This window comes from Polyergus mexicanus, unplaced genomic scaffold (assembly GCF_030449975.1).
Source record: "Polyergus mexicanus isolate NDT 795.1 unplaced genomic scaffold, iyPolMexi1.0 SCAF_11, whole genome shotgun sequence".
In the NCBI taxonomy this organism is placed as follows: domain Eukaryota; kingdom Metazoa; phylum Arthropoda; class Insecta; order Hymenoptera; family Formicidae; genus Polyergus; species Polyergus mexicanus.
The window spans coordinates 2,315,230-2,341,342 of NW_027223331.1; the positions used below are offsets into that span (position 1 = coordinate 2,315,230).

At 29.2% G+C, this 26,113-nt stretch overlaps 2 protein-coding genes and 1 long non-coding RNA gene across 4 annotated transcripts in view; 2 read left to right on the forward strand and 1 right to left on the reverse strand.

Annotated features, from left to right (window-relative positions):
• Window positions 1-924: 924 nt before the first annotated feature.
• LOC138937442 (uncharacterized) overlaps window positions 925-26,113 on the forward strand; it is a 33,456-nt gene continuing 8,267 nt past the window's right edge. Inside the window, exons 1-2 of the long non-coding RNA XR_011447518.1 lie at window positions 925-1,984; window positions 2,170-2,208. This is a non-coding gene — a long non-coding RNA (uncharacterized lncRNA). The remainder of the gene's footprint in view (window positions 1,985-2,169; window positions 2,209-26,113) is intronic.
• LOC138937441 (sialin) lies at window positions 4,405-16,281 on the reverse strand. 2 transcript variants are annotated; one of them, XM_070303742.1, is made up of 12 exons: window positions 16,053-16,281; window positions 11,084-11,179; window positions 10,267-10,325; window positions 9,849-10,054; window positions 8,249-8,485; window positions 7,939-8,023; window positions 6,413-6,636; window positions 6,178-6,327; window positions 5,958-6,090; window positions 5,719-5,874; window positions 5,557-5,642; window positions 4,405-5,451 (listed from the first exon to the last, which is right to left on the reverse strand). In XM_070303742.1, the coding sequence occupies exons 2-12, from the start codon at window positions 11,098-11,100 to the stop codon at window positions 5,227-5,229; spliced, it is 1,578 nt and encodes a 525-aa protein (XP_070159843.1). In that variant the 5' UTR covers window positions 11,101-11,179; window positions 16,053-16,281; the 3' UTR covers window positions 4,405-5,226. The 2 variants fall into 2 exon arrangements, with proteins under 2 accessions (XP_070159843.1, XP_070159844.1); XM_070303743.1 differs by lacking the exon at window positions 16,053-16,281 and adding an exon at window positions 13,137-13,269.
• On the forward strand, window positions 17,683-21,525 carry LOC138937952 (uncharacterized). The gene is made up of 14 exons (XM_070304668.1): window positions 17,683-17,804; window positions 17,915-18,050; window positions 18,126-18,219; window positions 18,422-18,558; window positions 18,892-19,023; window positions 19,091-19,164; window positions 19,234-19,354; window positions 19,594-19,761; window positions 19,920-20,131; window positions 20,294-20,447; window positions 20,526-20,656; window positions 20,775-21,000; window positions 21,107-21,300; window positions 21,435-21,525. The coding sequence occupies exons 1-14, from the start codon at window positions 17,683-17,685 to the stop codon at window positions 21,523-21,525; spliced, it is 1,992 nt and encodes a 663-aa protein (XP_070160769.1).

The following is a 26,113-nucleotide window of genomic DNA, read 5'->3' on the forward strand; positions in this document are numbered from 1 at the left end:
CATAAGAAACGCTTTTCTAAAGAGCGCATATAGCCAGCAGGAATGGAAAGAAGGAGAAAAGGCTATATAATCCTGTTTTTTAATATCAGAAATAATACTAATTTAGTACTATAATAATCCTAAAATCTATTCTTTTTCTTTTTCGTAAAGACTATTCTTTTATTAATTAAATGCGCATATCATTGTTTTATTAAAATCATGCTAAATTATAAGTGTTATTTTCTTGTTTTTTTTTTACAATTATGTTTATAATTTTAATAAATAAATTATACTTATATACATAAAACAAATCACAACATCAATAACATCGGAACATATTTATTAAAGTAAAATTCAAGTAACAATATATTTCAAAACGCTTTCAATCAAGCGGTATTAATCGTTATATTAGGGAACGTTAACAGGTCTACAAAATAAAACGAAAAATACGCGATTAATAGCTATTTATCGAAATTAATTTAAAATGCAAGAAACAGAATATTCAACATTAACATCTCCTGAAATGCTACTATCCCGTATGAACAATTAACGATTATCAGCTCGTACAATTAATTGACTCCCATGATTAACGATTTGCAAGTGTATCGAAGCAACGGCTAAGTACATTAAGTACATAATTACGCGCGATTTATTCGAAGTAAAAATCGAAGCGATAGAAGATGAAAATTATAAAAAAAATTACTGTTTTATTATATTTACAGAAGATAAGTATTTCTTTTTAATATTATTTTTAAATTGAGATATATTTTACATCGTGCTTTGAATTTTTCATTAATTTAAATGTGCAATTCAATCATCTAATATCTAATTCAAATAACAAAAAGTTAATATTGTTTGTGTGTAATGATGCGAATCGATGACGCATCATTCGATCCTGGCGAAAGTAAAATGATAATTTACGCAAATAAAGAATAAATAAAAATAATGAAAGTAACATATTTAAATACTCATTCTATACGTTGTTTTGAACGGCAGAGTGAATTTGAAAATTGCGCGATTAACTTCGCATGTGGTCACCTGCCGCGGCCAACTTTACGCGATACCTACTGTTGTACATTTTCACGTATCGTGATACATCGGCTGTTTATCTTTCATATGCATATACATGCATTTTGCGAGGTACGTTCGAAATGTTTGTGCGCATATAATCATTTTATACACATCACACAGCGTTTATCGTAATTTTTAGTCATAAAATTTATTAATTGTCGTTATACATCATGTCGCATGGTATCAAAGTGAAAGTGCCGATTCTATTCATCTCGTTTGATCACTAACAAAAAGTCGCGGTTACACAATAGATTCTGAGAGACGTCTTTACGCATTTTGGTATAAATACAATAGTAATTAACTCCATATTTTAAAATTTGTCAGTCATATAATTCGTATATAAATAACCGGTATATAAATTCGTGCATCGGTAATTCGGCGATGACATCCATTTCGCGAAAAATTTTCTCGACCACAATCAATTATAGATATAGTAACAATCATATTTTTGGATACAATTCGCATATTTATCTATAATTTTAATTTACATACTCATTATTTTATATTATAATATGAAATTGTAATTACTTTAAAATAACCATACGCAAGCGTATAGTGTGACGAAGATAGAAACAGACAAGCGTATATTGTGACGAAGATAGAAACAGATGTAGCGTCGTCGCGACAGGTGGCGTCTGCGTGAAGTTGGGCGCGTAATTTTCATATTTCCTCTATCGTTTGCAAGACGTGGAAGGTAACGGCATTGTAGTTTCTCGCGGCAGTATTTTTGTCGTATTATTCTTCCTCGCGATAGTAACAAAGTGCGTGTCGTGTTTGATTAACTTCGGGAGTGCCGTGTGAAGCGCTACGAAATCATATTTCAGTCATTTACGTGCGCGATCGTAATTAATCGCGAGTGATTATATAAACATTGTGAAGAAGCAGTAACGGACGATTTGAAAGGCATCAGAGGTAACGGCGGAGCAACCGTGGGGTGAGTGTAAAACTTACTTACATATTAATCACTTATTTTTCTAAGGTTCTCATATTGCATTCTTTTTGCATTATGTATAAAATATATTCAATATTTTTGATTATTACAAGAAATAAATATATACTTGTATGAAATATTATTTGTAATGAAATATTTATATCATTTATATATTTGTTGTTTTATAGATCAAGTGTCGCAATTCCGCCGCTGCGCATCTTGTGTTGGTGAGTGTTAAATTATTTTTTATTTTAATTTGCAGGTAAGGCAATTGTGAAAAAATATAACGATATATAATGTAGGTAAATATATTTCATGACTCATTATTTTAAAATGGTTAGCATAATTCAAAATTTTACTCACAAATAAAAAGATATATATTTAAACATATTGCTATGAAAATTTATTTCTTAAAATTTTCAATTGTTGTCAAAGGAAAGAATAAAATAAATTTGTTTAAAATTATTTTTATATAAAACATTTCTAACTTTCTAAAACTTTATTCAAAAATTTTTCGTACAAAAATAATGAATTTACTATATAGTATGCACTAATCATAGATTCTCTGAAATTCAAGAATATAAATATTTTGTAATATATCTCAAGTAATCTAAATATGTAATAACATAATATGCAATCTTTTTTCGGCTTCAGACATTTATACCAAATTCAAATTGTTCTTACTACATTTGGCAAGTCATGGCATCATTTATTCAATTGTAATTGTTCTAAAATAAGCTTTCTAATATTTACTTTTTAATCGGTAATTGTTTTTTGAAATTTATAATATTTTAAGTTCAAAAAATATATCAAACATATTATAATATGCCTATAGTTTAGTATTTTGGAAAGAAAGGAAAAATTACATACACATACATGCACATGATAAAAATGCTGCGATTAATAAAACTACATGTACTTATATTTTGAATTAAATTATCTCATATGTGTCGTATAGCTAACATATTTCTAGAATATGATAACACATTTCGCATAATACATTCTCTACTCTTAGCGCTCCTGGTCCTCAATTTTACAGAAATGCTAACATAAGATGTCATGAATTTTGCGCGCTAATACTAATAATAATAACAAGTTAATACAAAGGTGTCGAAAGAGAGAAAAATTGATTATATATATATATAAACACAATATATAAATATTTTACATAAGAAATTACATTTTTTCATGTGATTATAAATGTGCAGTAAGAAGTGAACTAACAATAAGTCGAAACTAATATGAATTAGATTGGAATTAATATTGAAGAACATAATAAAATTTTTGTTTTATCTTTATTAAAATCTATTTATTTAATAAAAAAATTATAGTTTCTTTGAGATGTTAAAACAAATTTGTTTTTGATAAATTTCATATGGAAAAAAATTACTATTATTTTGTATAATATATTACCACAAAACATTTACAGCACAATCATTAATATACAAATCTTACATATTTACAGAAGTATTTATGTACGATACATACTTTGATTATCAATATGTATATATAAAGTCTGCAAATAATAAAATAAAATTAAAAAAGAAAGTTATAATTACACATTCTATTCATTCAATGGTAGCTACGTAATATTAAATTTACAATACTCTCATATAATTTATTAAAAAAATGTGCATGTATGTTATTAATATAATCATTGCAATATATATTTATAAAAATATGAATTCTAAAGAAGATATAATAATCAGCAACATACATAACATTTTCTCTCTTGTGACATTTATATAAATGAATATATTTGTAACTAATCTCTCTAAATATGTGTGGACGAATCCTATAAATTTATTTGTACAACAAGAGTTTTATATGATGCTATATATAATAAATATTCTTTTTTCCATTTTGATAATGGCAGGTTAATAAGTAGTGTTAATTTACAATTGTGAACATTTCATCTGGTATTACTTATACCTAAATCTTTATATTATAATTTATAAGAATCAATGGATTATTAAAAATATCAAAGAGTTCTATTAGAGCTTTATTACAATTTGAAGATCTATGTGCACCATAAGGCACTGATTGTAAAACATAAGTACTAATGAAAGTCTCCCAATTCTATAATTTTATTTAATTCTTTCTATTTAATTCATAATGATTACAATGATATTCTATTTCAAGAACTGGATAAAAAAATTTTTAGCAGATTCACATTTCAAGTATCTCTAAATTTATAACAAGTTTAAGACAAAAATTTTTTCGAACATATATAAGCATTTAAACATGCAAACCATAATATATATACAAAATACACACACACACACACACATACACACATATATATATATAATGGTTTGCATATTTTAAAAGTTTATATATGTTCGAAAATGTATTCTTGTCTTAAACTTGTTATAAGTTTAGAGATATTTGAAATGTGAATCTGTTAAAATTTTTTATATATGTATGTGTAAAATCTTTGTTGTGCTTTCTAACATTTGCATAAATAAGACAAAATAATAATGGTTTTATATTTTTATGAGATCCATATTTCATAAATTAGTTGTCTTCATATATCATCTTATGAATAAATTATTATACAATATACTTTATAATAAAGAATGCATGTAAACAAAATTGAACATTATCGCATACATTACTTATCACTATAATGCAGAGTTTGCGAGATATTGAATATTTATCATATTGAGATAAAAAATTTAAAATGCGTTATTTCCTTAAAAACACTAATAATAAAATAAAAGATTTTGTTTAAATTTAAACGATAGATGTGATAATAATTATACGCGAATTGTATTTCAATACTGCCTGCCTAGAAATATTATTAATGTTATTAAAGAGACAGCACATCTCGGACTATCAAAATAAGATGTCTTATCATATCATATCTCATAATTTCGGTACTCTGCTTATAACCAATTATTTTTTCAAACATTTGTGCAGTACATAAACTGTATTGAGAATTGAAATATTTTGACATATCTGAGGTATTCTTCATAAAAATATAATCTCGCTATATATTACCTTGACATTTATATCATTTCTTCATAAATATTAACAATCAGGTCTATTTACACAAATATAATAATATTGAAAAAATAAGTATTATATATACAATATAATTGTTTTTATATTAAAGAAGTTAAGTGAGAAGATTCAACAAGAAATCAAGCTAACAGCAGAAAAATAGAAAATTAATTCAAAAAATTGACAGTAAAAGAAATTTTAAAATTAATTTGATATTTATAAGCAGAAATAAAGATAACTTATGTTTGTTTTGATAAACTTGATTGATTTGAAACAATTACACTCCTTTTGCGAGATAAATCATTTAATGGCTGAGAATCTTCTTGAATAGGTTGAGGATATTTTTGATCAGGATAGTTCCATGCTTGTATGTCCGCTGTACCAAACATTTGATAAGCAATATACGTACTGCAGGATACACCTGCGGTGACTGCAAATACTTTTCTCCATGCATCGGGAGATTGCTATTGAAAACATTATATTGTTTTTTGTATTATATTATATTGCTTTTATATCACACTATATTTTAATCCTAATGGACAAAAACAAAAAAAAAGAATGATACTTACGCTTTCTTGTGTAAGCAGACCAGCTGCTATAGGAGACAGGAAACTAGCGGTCATGTGAATTGTCTGTGCAAACGCCAATACCGGCCCTAAAAAAGTATATCGATTTATAAATATTAAAATTCCTGTCAAATAAATGTATTCACAAAAGTTGCGCATACTCACCAGCGAAATTGGGTGCGATATCGACAATATTAGCCATTGCACCTGCGTAACCAGCTGTTATGAGAGTAACAGCTAGAAACCATACAATTAAAACGAGGATAATATTACAACCTAAGTACCCAATTAAGACTACGAGGATTCCAGGAACCACTTGAGCTATAAGGAAAAAAAAATGATTACTTGTAATTCACATATAAAGTCTCTAAGTATTAAATAAAAGAATCAGCAAATGGACTTACATAGCGCAGTAAATATCTTGCGCACTGTAATTAAAGTCATGATTTGCCGCGTAACTAGGAGATCTGCGACGTAGCAAAATACAACGGAACTTAAGTAGCTACAGATAAAAGGAGCACCTGACAGGATACCATTCTAAAAAATAAATGTTATTCATCCATCTTTGATAAATATTATATTGATAAAATAAAAACAAAGATTTTTTGGATAATGAATGCATACTGCCTGTATACTGAATCCTAATACTGTCTTCATGTACATTGGGCCGGGAATAATAAAGACATAATGTACCCAAATTCTTCCAAAGGTTGTGATACCGATAGCCCATGCTGGCCAAGACGTGAGTATAGATTTCCAGGGAACAGGCATATCCTTTAACATACATATTAAATAATATATTAGCGCGCTTGTTCGCATAAAGAAGACATCATCGAAGAACAGATATATATTGCCTTACCTCGTTTGCTCCAATAACTTGGTTTCTAACACATTCCTGAATGTAACGGAGTTCCAACTTAGATATTCTGGGATGCGAAGCGGGAGTATCGAAGGCACAGCAGTACCAAAAGATGCACCAAACGAGACCGATGCTACCAGTCGTGTAGAACACGGCCCTCCATCCAAAATGGGCGATGATAAATGCGCATAACGGGTAGGTCAATCCAATGCCGATGCTGAACCCTGAATATAGATAATCTAGATGTTAGGCGTAGCTCACCCTACGAGCCGGAGGAAAGCTGAAACATGATGCTTGTCGAATGGCCTTCGGTCTTGGTTTGTTACGACACTCATGCGTGGTGATGATTGCTCTTCAGTCACGATGTATGTATTTCATTCTGTAAAGCGATTCAAGTAAAACTTATTACGCGGGGACGAGGATGAACATGATGAAGCTGTTAGTGGTGGGACAATGAAACTTCTATATCTGCAAATAATAAGAGCATAAACTCGTTCTACCTGCAAGATGAGTGTCACTCTTCTTACACAGAGAGCGGTATTTAAAAAAAATATAGTGTAAATAAATGAAAAATTAATGATATAAAATAATGTGCATACGCATATAAGTTGAAAGAAGCAGATTTTTATTTTCTATAACATTCTAGCTATATTAAATAAATGTAGAACATAACACGTGTTAAAATAATTTGTCGTTAATATAAGAATACTTTTAATATTACAGAATCCCTTACACCGTGCATTTAGCTAACATTAAGTAATAACGTTTATTCAATGGAAATTTATTCAATACGAGTCTCAGTAAAGATATACATACTATTTTATAGAGCACCTGACGCGTGTTAGCAGCAATAGAGTTTAACAATCAGTTTAGATATTTGGATTAGTAAGCAAGCACAGAAAGATAAACGCGGAAATATACGAAACGAAGCTTGTGGTCCGTCTCTGAGAAAATTTGAGTAAGAAAGATGATTAGATTAGATTAGCTCGTACTGCAGACTGGACATAGCCAAAAGATAGAAGTAATATATATATATAAGAGACAAGTATATATATGCAATAATATATTTGACGAGCTCGGCTGATTCTACCAGCTGGAAGTATACTCGGCCTTTCTCATGCTGTTGAGCGGTCGCTGTTGAGTATACCCCTCGGTCCGGCGAATGCAACCTCGTAGAGATGAACTATTCAGGATCATTAATAAACGATCAATTCGCGCGCATCGTTTATATAAAAAATTATTCTCATTTAATAACAAATTATATTCTTGGTCCGGAATTTTGACTGAAACAATAATGTAGTATAAAATAATTGCTTCTCATTCCGTATTCCATTCTGAAAGAAGCGTGCATTAGTATTCGGAAACACAATTAAAAGGAAGTATGCGACTTTCATTTTACGACATTACATTTGCGACGCAATATGACGGAACGCATAGCTTTAGCTTAATTTTGCCATATCGAACGTATCGAAGTTTCACTGTAACACATGAAAATCTCTGTTAACGGCTGACATTTGATAACGTACCTTGAAAGGAAGACATGAAGCGTGAACGCTCTACAGGTGGAATCCAGTGCCCAATTACAGCATACATTGCAGGCCATGTGAGTCCCTGTTTTTACAAGGAAAGATAAATACAAATTACCAAAATCTACCCCAAACAATATAAATATAAACAATATAAAACGAACAATATAAATATATAAATCAAAGCAATTAGAAGATCTCAAAAATTTGCAACATCTTTTAGCTGTCTATATTTTAGATATTTACATTATCTCTGAATATAACCGTAAAATTTTTTGTAATTCTATCCGATGACTACATAAAGACTTACACTTGCGATGCCTTGTATACTGCGCAACGCTATCATTGCCCCGTAATGCATCTCCGCAGCAGTCGGCATAAGAAGGCTGCATACGGCAGTAACGACTTGAGATCCGCCGAATATGGTTTTAGTGCCAAAATATTGAGTAAGAACACCACCGAGCATTTGCGATAGTATATAACACCAGTAAAAGGAACTGAGAATGGCTGATTGAATAGCTGGACTCCACTCGAACTCGCCGTCCTCCTGTTCATAAGAACGATATATGACTTTGTATTGCTTATGCGCAAGAATCATTTCGTTAATCGCAACAAGTTTGCATTAAATGAAGTAACTTTTCACCGGAAGTTGTGATTGGATTTCTTTAAAAGAAAATATAGTGGCCTAAATCCTTACAAGATTTCTATTATTTGCATAAAAAAATACTGCAGGTATTGAACTCTATAATTTTTTAGAAAAAATAAGCATTATTTTTAAATTAACAATAAGATCTCCCGTTTGCTGATTTTTTCGCTATGATATTATATAATTGCAATAATCTCATTACAAAAATTTATTAAAAATTTAATTTAATTAAAATTTAATTTATTAAAATTTAATTTAATAGATAATATTAATATAATATTACTATATATAATATAGTGTATATATATATAATTTAATATTACTCGCTTGAATCGTTTTACGTGTTATAGTGTTGATTTTTATAACGTTGATGATAAAATTAGAAACATCATTAATTTCACACGTCATGATTCCCGGATGACAAATAGAATAAATGTTATGATCATTTATTCCATTTTGTCAAATTTAAAATAAGACTCATTACGAATACATCTCTTGCAATTAATCACACATTTCTATCTGATACATTATAACAAAAAAACATGCATAAAAAGGCTGCTAATCCTTGACATTTAAATATTGCGTATAAGTATATGAATTTTATCAAACTTCAGCACAGAATCGAGACTCTCTCTTTTTCTTTATCACGTATAAATTATATCTTGGTTCATGATATTTATAGATTCATTAATTTTTAAATAATTATTTAATTATTCAATAATTATTTCAAATATTTAATAATTTTTTAAATAATTATTTAAAGTATTTATTTTCGCATTATTGGAACTTTTTATTCTTTTTACATTACTCTATTTATGTGTATATAAAACTACATAAAACTATACACTTTAAAGAAATTTTGCATGCTTTTGATGACACGCGCGTGGAATGTATTCACATTATATTGATAATGTGAACGATGACAATGGTACCTGCGCCGTATTCATCGTACTCAAACAGATTGTCGTGACGTTAATCGTGCAAGTCATTATGCGAAGTGTCTCGACCTGACTGAATAAACATTATGCGTGCATGTTTCATTTCTCATTTAAATATAACTTAAACCTTAAAAAAAGAACAATTTATGGAAAAAGCTTGATAAAAAGTTATGATAATAAGTTCGAGAAAACTGGTTCCGTTATCGCTGGAAATTAATCATTGGTTTTTTAAATATTATACGCAACGAGTGCGCACGTGATAGAAAAAAATTATGCTGTTACAATTAGTAATTTATCTCATTATCGCAATACTTGTATAAGCATACCTCCGATCTGATTACACTGGTATTTTCCACATGTGACGCATTCGACATTGTGTAACAATAGGACGTTACTGCGATGGTTTCATTCGATGTTGACGGTATTTTCGCCATGGCCACCATAGCGATGTTGATATCCGTTCGCATCATAAAAGACACGAGGAATCCGGAAAACGAGAGCATATATAGTACGACCCGCGCTGGTACCATGTCTGCAATCAAAAAGTCTGTACGTGTGATTATAAAGTAATAAATAAAGTAATATAGTGATATAAAGTAATAAATAAAGTAATATAGTGATATAAAGTAATAAATTTGCACTAGAAAACGAATTCATAATAGCATCAATCGCCATATCTCAAATTTTTTTTTAAAGAAAGAAGGCTTCTCTCTAAATCATGTTATGTGTAAAAAAGAACATTACCTCCTAATCTTCGTAAACTGCAAGGTGGCCGTTCTTTATACATATCAGATTCCTCATACCTGTTAAATAAAATAAAGTGTAGGATAAGATAGGATCCGTAGTACAAACACGATTCAATCGTAAGACGCGTTTCAACAGATAAATAACATCTTTAATATACTTGATAGTTAGTTTGCTTAATTTGACTCTAATCTATATGTGAGAAGAAAGATAATGGGAAATATGATGAAATAATCATGACACACATTTCGTAAAATATATGATGAGATAAAGTTTTTCTATTTAGAAAATATTTGTGTAAGTCAAACAAAAAAATAAGGCGTCCTAAAAACAACAGATTCCTTTTCATAACAGATTCTTTGGCCAATTTGGAATCGATTTTTTTTTTAGGAAAAATGTCCAAATAGGTCATTTTTTTACAAGTCTTCAAAATTATTTCCATTATATATTTCTGTGTATGTAACTAAATTTTAAGTTGAAATTTTATTAAATTAAATTTCATCTGAAATTAAAAATATAGGAATGAAGAATGTAAATTTGTTGATGTATTGACTCTTCACAAAATTTAGTTTATGAAAAACTCTTTTTCTTTCGATCGTTTTCAGAAAACCGTTAATGTCTGGACATTTTTGCTAAAGAAAATTTTTTCCAAATTGGAATTCAGAGAATCAGAAAAAAACATTTGAAAATTTTGAAACACCCTATATATTACATAAAAATACGCAAAAATAGTTGATAAAATGGTTAATAGTACAGAATGTGTATATATATATTGTAGATAAAAATAGGAGGTATGTTCTCAAATATGTTTCTTCACCTTTGAAATTCTTCCATTTTTTGCGCGGATACAGTTGTTTGAATAAAGTATACAAATCTTTTGTGCGAAGTGAAAGCACAAAGATCACCTCGGATTCTGTAAAACAGAGAGAATTCATTTAAATTAATAATCATTATTTTATAGAAGAAAATCGTACGTGGCGTCTACGATGTTTCGCGTTGGTCAACGTATAATATGGCGTCAATAAGCTTGCAAGGTATTCAAAGTATTGCAAGGTCATGACTTATGAGAATAAGATGAAATTCCTACGCGGAATTTATATCGACATTCTTGAAGCTCTTTGTGTATGGAAGTCCTCACAAAAATTTATTTATGAAACCATATTCATTAAGAATAGGGAAGAGAAAAATTAATTTTATAGGAAAAAAACGCATACTTAGCTTTTTATACACATAAGAGATTGTGGATAAATGGTTTATGATTGTGGTTTAATTACCGTGCACGTCGCAATTGTAATTTTGCGCAAATATCAATAACAATGCATCTCTACAATAGCATGAAGCAATCATTTAAAGTTTTTGTTTTATATTTTATTATGCATATAAAATCTTTGTAAAATATATATTTTACAGAATCATCAGCATAATTATCTATATCATATTATTTACTAAATTAATTTTAATTATTTTTTATTTGAAGTATAATTCAATATATCGATTATATATATAATTAATAATTAAATGTAATATTAATTAATTATATATAATATATACATAAAAATTATCAAATTATCGTATATTTTCTTCTAATCAAATTTGTAAAAATATTTATTAAAGGAAAATTTGTGAATATTCTGAAACACTCTTTATAAACATATGTCGCGATAAACAGAAAAGAATCGAATGTATCGAATTATAGTCAGCAATATTCTGATCCATATCCGCGATATATTCAAATGAAACGTTTAACTGATCTTCGTATAAAGTATAAAGCATAGGCACTATTAGGATTGCACATAGGATATTATATTTCCGTAAGAAATTATTGCCATCAAATGAGAAATGTATGCATGACATATGCAAAATTAATTCATGATAAAGCTAGACATTGAAGATATTCGATGACCATACAAAAAGAACTTTATGCATTTTGGAATATTTTTTATCTAATAATAAGTATGGTTTCATATTTTATGTCTCGTCATGGTATTATGTAAGTTTTTTAAATGATAATAGATAGAATCAAACGTTCTGATCGTATATTAGCACAAAAACTGAGCACCTTACAACTTGAGGCGCAATTACGGTCTTTTATATTTGCATATTTCAAGATAAAACACTACATAAAACTTTATGAATATAAATCATAATAACGAATAATAAAAAAATAAAAAATACATTATTTAACTATGCATGATTGGAAGAAGCGACATTTCTATGCAAAAATTGTTTGAATCTTAATTTAAAAAGTTGAACTTTTAGTTTGTGTAGAAAATTACGAAAAGCTGCAATATAATTTTCATTTTTTAATGTCAGAGATAAAACAATTCTAAGATGCAAACAACAAGACACTTTCTAAAACTTGATATATGATACATTAATATGTGTGAGATATAAATAGTTTCTAAAAATTAATATAACAGATTTGTTTAGCTTCTCCATGAAAGATTCATATTTTCGAGACTGTATCCCTTTAAATACAATATGTTGCAATTATTATTATATTTCCATCTTCTTTTTGTTTGATTGCAAAAAAAATTAATGATAAGCCAAAATGTAATCAATGGCATTAGCATAATTCATTATCTTCATTTTTAACGAATCATGTTGAAGATGGAGTAAGAGTTCAATGCAAAAATAGCAACATATTATTGTAACTCCGTAATAAATGTAATCTGCTAGCAATTGTGAATAGGAAATTTTGCAACATCAACATTTTCCTCGTTTTCTGAGTCATATCATGTCGAATATAAAACGACCTTGATATATGTATAGATAATACATAATGAAATTGAACAAGTCACAAATTCGATTATAACAAATGAAAAAGATGACAATGTCAACATTGTCGTTGTGTCCGAAGTGTCACTTACGTCAAAAATGAAGCTTGAAAACACGTGGAGAAACGCGATTACAATTTCACGAGATACGATAAATGCGATTCGAAACACGCAATGAACGGAAGAAATCGCGATACAATCGACATGATTGCAGACCGAACGAAATGCCGGCACTGAAAGGCACAACCAGACCACGAGGCGTTGACTATCTTTATGACCCCACCATTGCGCTGGTTTTCGATCGTGCTCTTGCGACAGTGCGAGACGAGAATATTATACCTATTATGAGTAAAACATGATATAATATAAAACGTGGAACTTTTTAGCGGTTGATTATAGTTAATCACAAAACTAATGATTCATTCAAAATTCTTTCGTATAAGAGAAAAAAATGAAACGTTATATGTAATGAGCCAAAAAATAGCTACCAGTATATATTTACATCTAAAAATTAAATTTGCGTAGTTTTTTTTAGTATTCATTAAATTATATTAAAATAAATTTATGCTAATTATTTTGTAATAAAAGTACCAAAACATAATTGATTTTAATTTTTCAAATGATTTTTGTATAATGTGATAAATAAGTGGTAGTAAAGTAAACAATTATTACATTACATAACTGGTAATTAATTGCTAGAAACTCTGGATTATTATATTTCGATTTATTCTAAAGTCATTAATATTGATGGAGTCTATAGAAGATATAACTACAAAATAATTAGTACTTACCTAAGAGAATGACATTCAAATGATCATTTTATATAAGATTAAATTGAAGTGATGTATGTAATAACTGAGGTATTACATCAGTAACACGGTTAATCGAACTTATGTAGTAGCAATAGATAAAACTCGAAAAAATTACTTAGAGAGAAAAATCTATTCTGATTTGCAAGAATGATATTTAATTACGAAATATTACTCACTAATATTACGGATTATTAAGTCTTTTCGTGCGAATTATAAAAATTTATTTAAATTATTTTTATTTAAATCATTATTTAACTTATATACCGCGTGTGTATGTCGGTGCAGTTGTCGATACAAAGCACATTACACATACTCGTTATAAATTATTTCTTAGGACATTCTTAAACGTATTTTGCGGTGAAACATAAAGGCCACGTTTCTTGATCGATCAATATTTCGTGTCATATTATAACTAGGCAAATGATGATTCTTAATGCATGCTTTGATTGATCCTACAAGTCTTAGAATTTTTTTTTAATATACATATAAGTTATTCTTTATGATAATATAACAAAGAAATAGTAATATATATATATATATATATATATATATATATATATATATATATATATATTAATATAATTTTATATAAGTCAAAGTCCAATCAAGCCGAATGATTTCGAAGAGTTACCGCTTTCTTATTTACACAAAGAAATTTTGTCACTCGCAATATTGAGCTTAATTATCTCATGATTGACCTTAATCAAGTTTATAATCGAGACAAGTCACGCAATTCGACCAATGGAATTGTATTCGAAGTTAATATAAAAGCATACGCATCACAATGACCATGTATGTAGTACATTCATTATATAGTTTCGTTTCTAAGAAGCAAAACACTATATTGTCTTATATAAGTATTATTTTCACAAAATGAAATCTTATTACATTAATTTATCAAATAAACATACTATTTTGACGCAAAAAATTATATAGTTCTTCTAGAAAGCGATAAGATACCAAAAAAAAAATAAACAATGAATATATTTATTGGGGGAAAAAAAAATCAATTGTGTGGATACGAGAAAAATAGTACACAAGGAAAATAGTATAGGGTAAAAGAGTATTTTTTATAATAATATGCAACAGGTAGCGAACTCATTTTTAATTTTGCTTAACAATTTTCTAATCGCGTAAAATAATTGTGAAGGAAATTGTCTATAACTACGAGGATAAATTCATTTACAAGGAAACTTTATGAAATTTCTATTCGATTTTAATTAACTATAAATAACGGACGACATATAAATATTTTGTTTTATGTGTCCTAGCGATGTAACTAGTTTTCTAAAGTTTCAGTTATAATTATTAGTGATTTCGCTTTAGTGGTATATGGTAAATGATTGTTTTTGAAAGAGACTTTTTATAGAGAGAATATAACAATTAATTTTTTATACGTGTACTTCTCTATTTAATCTTATTATTTTAAATAATGATACACGATAAGATAATAAAATTAAACGAAATGTGTAAAGTTAGTCTACACCTCGTCTCTATAAAATTTTTTAAAAATTAATAAAAATTATTGTGATAATAATTCACGTTTAAAAATTGACTTATATTGATTTTTTTTTATAGTTAATCCGGGAAACACATTGTTTTAAATAATTCCTTCGAATGAATGTGAAGTGAAAGAAACAAGATTACATTTTTCATATGATAATCAATTGAGAAACTTTACAACTCCTCTTATCTGTTAATGTCACCATTAATTCACCTTTAAATCCCCAAAGTAAGGAGATCAAACAAGCTCTCAACTTTCTTATATATAAAAATAAAGAGAGAGTGAATAACAAGAGAAAGTCCTATAACTCTGTAGAAAATTATTCTTAAGCATTGTCGAAGGAAAAAATGTTCTGTCAGCTTAAAATTAGTAGCGCTAAATAGAATATATCAAGGCTTCGATGAATATTTAAATAACGATCTTGAAACTTCGTAAATGTCACATATCGACATTCTACTTTGATTATGTTCTTAAGGAGGATAAATCGCGATAGGAAATTGATACCCAATGCCTGACAAAGGATACGTTATTAATACGAACCCATTACTCGTTTTGAGGTTAACTTACAAATTAAGTATACCGACTCTCTCCATTTCTGTGAAACACCACGTAGCCAGCGATCAGCTGATTTCGAGAGCAGCGAAGCCACGTAAGCGATCGGATAAATTGAAGGACAACCGATCGGGGACTCACCTTCGTGCCGTTCCTGCGTCCAGTGAATACCTCGTGAAGCGTGAACGTTCTCTTGCGAGGCATTTTCATCCTCGCGAGACACGGCATACGAGATAATTATTCGATATCGCGGTATTGGCGCTTGTTCACGCACGCCGATGACGACGAGCGAAGAAGACGCGTTGCACGCGATAAAATTGAACGCGGCACGCCGCACTAGACGCACGATCACCGGCGCGATGTAACCGCTTGTTACGTCGGTCTCTTTGATGACGCGATGACGTCGCCGTTCACGTGATCCGAATACAAGCGATATTCCGCGATCGATTAAGAGTCACTGCGCCGACGCGCAGTACTGTAACACTCGATGAGTGTGTTAGATGCGTGATTCATCAAAGAGATGATATCATTGATGAATTTAAAGATCGATTTTTTAATAATAAACAATTTTCTTTCTCTTCTTCTCTTTTTTTTTTCATTTTAAGAATTTTTTAACTATTCAAGTTTATAGCATTCTCACTTACAAATATATTTTATGAGACATTATCTTTTTGATAATTTTGAGAAAATAATTTCGAAACTAAAACATTGGCCTTTAATCACAAATAAATAATAATGTAGTTATATTTTTTCAAAAAAAAAATGCATTTAAATAAAAAAAACATTTAAAATATTTTTTAAGAATACATGAAAAATTAATGTCATTACAGATTTTAAAGAATCTGTCTCAAAAAATAAATTTTTTTAAATTGCACGTAAATAATTTAAATCTGCTGTTTATTAAGCTGTTTTTATAAACATTGATTAAAATAATTGAGTTTTAATTTATTTTTATTTGTTTCTATTTATAATTTTATTGGTTTCTTTTTCTATAAAAAAAAAAAAAAAAAAAAAAAAAACATTAAATCATTTAAATGTATCGAGTAAGACAATAAAAATTAAAATCAGCTCTATCATTAACTTTCTTGATTTGTATCGAATAACTTTAATATATATTTTTTAGAGTAATCTTACACGTAAAATCTATTGTATAGTAATTACGATTATTTATATTTGCGTTACATATCTATTGTGAATTTTTAAATTACAATATAAATAATATAATAGAGGTTTAATTTTTTTAAATTTCACGTGTTCTGGATATGTATTATCACTTGTGATTTTAAGTCGAAGTCGATGATATGAATCCAGCGGAAGGTCTTGACCTTACTTTCAAGGTGTGATTAGAATATCAAAGTCTTTGTATAATTAGAACGAGGTCTTTTATAAACTCTGTTCATAATAAATTACTGCCACGCGAAATAAAATACGCAAGATTTTAAATTACACTATATCGGATTTATATTGGATCTATTTCATTGATTGGAAATTGCAAATAGAAAAATATTAATATAGAAAGTAAACATTATTAAAATATAAGCTTATCATGTATCTCTAACTCGTAATTTTTAAAATGAGTACTGATAAATAAACATATAAAAAATGAAAGTTGTAAATGAAAACTTTTTTTTGCTCTTTTACATGCTATAAATTATTATTATGTATCTCCCTTACGTTGAATCTATTTAAATCGACTTTTCTTACGTCGCATATTGTAAATACAACTTCGGACGAATAACTAATTTTTGGTGACGTAAGAAAATTTATGTAAATGTTGTCGAATTCGTTAATTAATGCTATCATTCAAAACATGAGCCAGGGAAATTCCTCAATTCGTTCGAGAAAGAGATTTCCAAGAAATTCTTTATTCCTGTCACACGACAGCAATAGCAAGTAGGTTATATTAGGATATGTCACATTTATACAACAATGAAAAATGTGCACTTTATTGCCAATTATCAACATATCACTCGTAAAGGTAAAATAATATAGCGTTTTACTAGATTGAAGGTATTGCCTTCGTCATCATGCATATCAAACACCACAACAGGAAATTCTCAAATTCTGAAAACAGATTCATTGGAAGACAACAAAATCGTTCTCGATTATAGCAAATCTTCGAATCGAATCAATAGAACGGTAACTGTGCAATATATTATATATATATAGAATGCTGGAGAATGTATGAGCCAAATTTCATATGTTCGCTGCCAGGTTTCCAATGCAAATCTTTCCGCGAGAAAATTGTGGAATAATGCTTCCAAGATGACTAGGAATTCCATCCCTGTAAATAGCGTAATCGAAGAAGGTTTAAAAAATTTTATAATTATATATGCAGAGCATACATTGAGAAGAATTAATGTTTAGTAACGAATATATATAACGGAAATTTGTTAACATTTTTAAACATTTCGTATATTACGCATGGAATTAGAGAGAGAACGTAATTTCGTTCGTAATTGTCATGTTTTATGTGGAATTATATCACAGTGCTATTGCACTGATTTCAGAAAGTGAGCTCATTAGTATGTTAACGAAACAATTACATCTGGCTGAATCACAGATGCGAAAGATGCAAATCGTTTTAACAAAAGCCGAGGAGGGATTGCGAACTAAAGATCAAGAAATCGGTCGCTTAAAGCGGAAGGTTCTCTGTACGCTTCTCTTAATCTAAGGATATAATATCATTCAAAAATTTATAGCAAACTCTTAGCAGGATTTAATTACGTTCGCGTTGATTTCTTTAATTTGTTAAATTTATTTATAAGATAATATGAATATATTGCTTCATTCACGTATTATTTACTCTTTTTCTTTCTTTCTCTCTCTCTCTTTCTCTCTTTTTAATTATTTTATAATTATATAAAAGTATTTTATAATTTTTCTTATTTTGAAAAAGATATTCTTTAATTTAATCTCATAATTTTTAATTTAATCTGTTCCGCTTCTTTGGATGATATATGATATTATTTTGGCATAGATCAAAGAATGGGAAGCAAAGTACAAAAATCAGGAGCTCTTGCGGAAAAAAGAGCAACGAACTCAGGCTAACAATTCCGAATATTTCTATCAACGATGTCTGACATTAGAACACAAGATCGTCGAAATGGAGGTTTAAATTTTTTAGATATGTTCGTCTTTGGTAGCAATAATTAGCAATTATAATTTCAATATCGCAGAAATTTTTGGCTGATTATGGAATGACGTGGGTGGGTGATACGAAAAACGCGATGAACATAGACGGCGATAGCAAGTAATTAGAATATACATTACTAATTTGAAGTGGAAATAATCGATTTAATAATTTGTAATTCCGTTATAGTAATTATCTCGATGCCTGTTATGATCAGTTAGTTGCGAATATCGATCAGTTGAATCTAGCCGTGGGAAAGGGCGAAGTTCACATTCACCATAACGAAAAAGGAGGAGGAGCAACTTTTAAAGTATTGCTCTAATTTGTAAGGCGTTCTTTCACATCGCGTACATTACAGAAATAACGTGAAATGTATCACGCGATGAATTATGCATGATACATTTTCAATAAGATATATTGTATTTTAAATGGAGACCATTAATTGATTTATTAATTGTCGATCAGTTATTGGAATTAATGTAGTAATTTACTCATTACTATTTTAATAATGGCCTATCAACATTTTTCTTATGCATTTTGTGATTGAAGACTCCTTCCTGCATGACGTTAAAATTTTATAAGAACGGTATGATTGTGAAAGAAGGACCATTACGATCTTACGATGATCCAACTGCAAGTTCGTTTATTCGTGATATTCTGGATGGATATTTTCCTTCTGAATTGCAACAAGGATATCCCGATGGAGTACCCTTCACAGTAAATTATTAGTCAAATAAGATTTTAGAGAGGATATATAAGTATATATAATTTGTTCTTTGCACCTTTTTTTATTACGAATTTTTTAATTAATGTGAAATTGATTATTAGCTAAGAAAAATTTAATTGGCTATCGTTATTTTTATTTTCTCTTGAAGATAGAAGATCATAGAACGGAATTATATGCAGGCAACACAGCTAGCTTTCCTGGTCAAGGATATCGGTTGGGAAAACAATCTGCAGTAGATAGCTTGTTATCGACTAACTCACGAAGGCCAAATATCGTTTTGCAAAGATCTGGTCGTATTAGTCCTTTACTAAAAGATAACGCTTCGGAGAATATTCCGCTTTTATCTCTTCAAACAAATCGGTATTTTATTACAAAGAATAAATAAATATTTAATAATTTATCTTAATAATACATATCTTCAAATGCAAGAAACAATTAAATTTATCTCTATTGTTTCTTACAATGATATATAAGAAAATATTTTCTAAATTGTTAACCAATTTATAATTCACTTTTTATTAGTTTATTGAAATCCAAAATTTCTTTGGAAACACCTTCTGCCGATTTATTTTCTCTGAGATCGCAAATTTTGGCTTCACATAATAATGTTTGCTCGAGTTCTCATCTTCAGTCTCATATTAATGCAGAGTTAGCACGAAGCAGTCGACGAGAAAAAGTAAAGTTATTAAGCTCTTTATATTTGTTAAAATTCTTAAATCTCAAAATATTACAAATATTATTACTCCGAAAAAAGAGAGAATTGGCTACGAAAAATATGAAATTTGATATGTCGACGAATGAGCAATCATTCTTGTCGAAGGATGCTTTGAGAACTCAATTTAGCAACGGGAGATATCACAGTTCTTCCGACAGATCGTCATACAGGTTTTCATTCAGATCAGATACATCAAAAATGAAATTGGCATTTATTTCCGTCTAATCTAACATAAATTATAGTTTTATTTATTTTTGATTAAGTTTTTTTTAAATAAAATTTTGTTAGTCGACCGGGGACAGCTGGAAGTCGCCTTCGGCCGCGTTCGAAATCTGCTAGTTTATCTGGAGGACGATTGAATATCGGCATGCAATCAATATTGCAATCAAAGGCGTCTAGTACAGCAGAAATCAATGATATCGGTGAGCTTAAAATCGCCAATCTCGCCCCTGGTTATTCTACGACGAATCATCCTCGCGTTTCAAAATCAGCTACTTATGCAAGAAAGAGTACGGTGAGAAATGCATATGGTTGGCAAAATATTAAAGAAATTATGTTTTGCCAAAAGCAAAATGCATTTGAATACGATCTCTTTGAAAATTCAAACGTTATTGTTTTAGCCTCCGTTATTGCATCAAATAAATGAGGCAACTGGAAAATCTGGCGAGTTGCGATTGAAAGTTAGATCGTTGACTGGTAGTACCGTATATTTGGTGCATGTATTTGCTGACGAATCGGTGGCGAGATTATACGAATTACTTGATAAAGCTATGCAAATATCCGGACATAGAGGATATAAAGTAGTTTTGAGCGGGTAAGAACATATCTAATTTTTTTTTTTTATTGATTCACATTTGATATTAATATTATTAATTTGTTGTTAATTTGGAGTGCGTTAGATCTTTTATCTATTTGCATTTTTGATTTTTTAATTATAATTGCTTAAAGATATTCGCCGAAGAGGCTAGAACGTATAAATGCGTCTTTAAAAGAGAGCGGTATCAGCAGAGATTGCGTCCTTCATCTTGTGAATGATTGAATATTTATCATCTTGTGAAAACAAAAGTTTCCCATATGTCATGTTTGTTAAAAAAAGTATGTAAGCAAAAATGCTGTAAATTTAAAGTCTTTGATATGTAACTTTGCAAATATAGCAAATATGTCTACAAATTACTGCACTTGTTGCAAAAAAATGTTTTTGAGATTTATTACTAAAAATCTTTAGTTAATGTATTTTATACAAAATTAATACACATAAAAGAATGATCAGAAATATTTGATAATGATTGATAAGCGCAAACTTTTAATTAATATTAATAATTTATCAAGGCGATCATTTTACGTGCGCAGGTAATGAATATGAGAAAAGACAATCTTTCGATCTCCAATTTACTAATAATCGCTGCAGCGTAAGTCATTTCAATGATGATAGGCAATACAAATGTGTTGTTATGTCGATCAATGAAATAGATTCTACGTTGGCATGGTACATATAACTTATTATTGCAAAATTAATTTCTCTTTTGTTATTACATTTTATTAATATTATAATAAAGTGTTAATGTATTATACTTTTTTTTTACTGTATTGATAAAGAATAGAAATGTAATCAGAATAATCCATGAAGATATTGCATTTAACTGTAACAACTAAATCTTTCTATCATTCAAGATATCATATATGATATCAAATAGGATTTCAATTATTATTACAATTTATTAAAACACTGTTTAAATCTATACGTATTTACAAATCCGTGGAATATAGAATGAATTAAATAATACAATAGTATGCATATATTGCATGAGAACGGGTATTAGAAAATTTATGGCATTTTCTATCACCATCGCGACAGACTACGTCACGATAGCCTCGAGCTTGATCAATCAACGGGATAGGACTCGCGCAGATTTATCTCTGATTTATCAGATGGGCCTCTACCGACAGATCTGTCAACGGAAGCTTTTCGATTAGATAACAGGGTGGAACGGTTAATAAGAGGTCCTGTTTGTCAATCGATATCCAAACTAGTCGACACTCCCTCGGGAAATTTCTGGCATACTGGCTCGTAAATTTTGCGAGTACCGGGCGAGCCAGGCTTCGCTTAAAGGCTCGATTATTGAAAAGAAAGGAACGCAATCAACTTGATCGAGCTCCCGTACCGTCGTAAAATGTAAAATAGGAGCGGAGAACCGAAAACAACCGCCTATCGAGATTTGCGGTTTTTTTTGTTAATTAAAACCTATGAGATTTTTAGATTATACAATAGTAACGAATAAACACGCACGTGTGTTTTAATGCGCTTAATGAAGCAAAATTATAGTGTTATGAACAGAAATTATCTTGGCGAATGACTTGTCAGTCGATGAAACGACAAAGATATTTTATGCAATAATGTTTAATGAAGATTACGTAACGGGTTACTTTACATATCTACATCAATGTTAACAATTAATAGACTATTATTAGGTTTATCTATAACATAATTATTTCAATTTATACAGTTATCTTGGCAAACTAAAACAACAAGCAAATTTTATGGAACAATATTTAATGAAGACTTACATAACGGATTATTTTATATTTTTATATTTAATTTAATATTAACAATTGGTAGACCATTATTAAGTTTATCTGCGCAATTATTTGAAAAAGTTTATAATATATTTATAAATATATATATATTTCAATAACTAAACTAAAACAATCTAAAAAAAAACACATAAGCTACAAACATTATATTGGAGGGGGGAAGGGGGGAGGATTCCTTATTGTATCATCGATTACTTGATGGAATGATATCATCGAATAAACTCAACTGATCAGGTTTCCAGTTTTCACATTGTTCCAAAGTCGATTAACGGAGGCCTTTTGATACATGTAATATAATTTTGTTCAAAATTTTTACCGAATGAAAATAATATCATGGTTATTATTATACGTGAAATGGAGTCTACATAAATATACCAGAGCATTCGCAGAGACACAATGCGAGACAGATGGCGAATTAGATCTAATTGTAAAAAATGACGAATATATTTCTCCTGAAAATATTAAAATATAGAAGATAAAATTTGTGAAAAAACTCGATCCAATCATTCTCGGTCAATATCATCGATTTGTCTTTTATTCGCGATTTTTTCATTTTTCCAGAATATATGTCATTCATAATTAACTACATATGTAGGAGTCGCGAGAAACAAGCTTAGAATATTAGAAATATAATTTTCTGTAAAATGGAGAGATTATCTTTAAAAAAACTTTAGTCAATAATTTTATTCAGTTCCCATGAATTAATAGATGGAATAAAAATAAAACATGTTTTTTTATTTCAATATTTTCTCTCCCAGTAAAATAAAATTATATAACTATTGATTGTATACTTAAATTATAAAAACACGAAAAATAAGCAATTTATTAAATAAATAGTTGTTATTGACATTTCTTGATATTTTGCCAAATAACAATATTATCGCGCAATTTCCTGTTTCTCCTCTGCCAATTATTTATACTTTACTTCAATTACTATTGTTACTAATGAATGAGCTGCGGTAAATTCTACTTCTCTCTTCTCTTGCGTATGTAACGTACGATTTGTTAATCGCATAAACGACGACAAGAGATGTAATTGTATCGGGAGGTAAGGAAAAGCAAGAGCGCTCTTTCTCTATCTCTGTTGGCGGCATCTGCTTTAACGCATTAAGCCAATGGATTCTCTCCATTGGTCTCAACGTTTCGAAAGACAAAAAAGTAAAAGAAAAGAGAGAGAGAGAAAAGAACAATGAGACAAGAAGATTGTTTGTTCTAGGGTCTCATTAAGCAGATATTGAAAATTTGTTCCTCGTTTACGAATCTCTGCATCTTTCAATGTATTTATCTGGCACTTTACGAATAATTTCAGTGCATATTAAAAATTCGAAAATGCAATCGCGACTAATCATTATAATAGTCATTAATGTTTCACGATAAATAAAAATAAAAATTAAAAGAAAATTTTATTATTTAAAAAATTAGGAAAACGATAGATGTGACAAATTTGTTTTATGTTTTAATTGTTAATCTTATGCTTATCTTTTGCTCTCTCTTTCTCTCTCTTTTTCTTTTAAAAATATATGCTATGAAAAATGTTTCAAGAGATTGATTATAAAATCATGTACATGTTAATCACTTCCGAAAGAACTATCAGAGTTTCATTCGAGTTTCATTGATTGCGTCTCATGTACTTTCCCCTCATTTTTCTTCTAATCTCAAATGTCACAAAATGACCTAAATTTTAACGTACTCTCTTTAAAGCAATACAATTAAACGAATGCAATTTTCAATATGGCATAGCTTTGTTCACTTCGACAATAATTTAATCTTTTTTCAACAGTTTGAACGCTTTTGTTTCGATAATACAAAATGTACACGAAAAGAATAACGGTATGACATGGTATTCCGTAACAATATTTCAAGAAATTGGAAACAAAAACATTTAGAATATATATAAAAATATATATAAAAACATTAACGTGTTAAAACATATATCCAGTTAAATATTAGGGTTTATTTAGCACGTTGCTTCTGCTCGAGCTATCTTTTCGTTGAATGCACACCAAGTCTTTGAACCGATTAGAGAATCTGAGAGCTGCGCAATGTCCTATCATGCATATTTCACCGAATGCTTTATCTGCTTTGTTCTATGGATATCGGATTATGTATGAATGTAGATTTGCACTGAAACAATTTCCTCGAAATCCGTCAAACATAGTTACTGTCTATAGAGCGGATTGTTGAAATCGATTGTACCCGACATCGAGAGATATCTTCGCGGCAGATTTATCGAAAATGCGGATATGTACGAGATTGGCGTAAACACTGTAACCATCAGTGGTCGTGAATGGTCGAAAAGGTTGGGATATTCCAAATATTTTATTGAAGAGTTGTGATTGATGAAATATCGTATTGATTAGTCATGTTATCCACAAAATGCTGCGCTGATAGAATTGCTTGCTATAGAAAAATGCAATTGCAGAGTTATGTAGCGCTCGTCAAAAGCATTCATTGAACATTCTTCCATGAGACGAGAAATTGATTGATTGCTTTACCTCGCAGTTATGAAAGAGTTAAGGAAGTCAGATAGCCATAATGGTCTTCGATAGTCAGTCGAATAGATTGAATAAATGTTTCAGAAAGATGAGAGAAATAAAGTATAAATAATCGATGAATATACCAAAAAAATATGAGAAATATAGAACATGCATTGTAGCTCTCTTTTTCATTTTCTAATTTCTAGTTCTATTCTGAAAGAATTAACTTCTTTTTCAAATTATGTTTCTCTATAAAAAAAATAATATATTTAAAATTTATTTTTTTCTTTTTCAAAAAATATCGCTATTATTTTGACGTCCTTTTTATGATTAATTCCTCGACTATAAGTTTCTTTTTTTTTTTTTAAAGATCTCTTTTTTTCTCACATGTAAATTATAAAAGTGTTCCACTATTATGTAATAACATCGTGAAAAGTATATTAATTATACGGGTTATGAAATTTTTATGAGCATCGAAAATGTTTATTTTTTGCATTATTAAATATTGTACAACCCATGTTAAAACCTTTTATTTCAATGTAGAGAAAGTATTCAAAC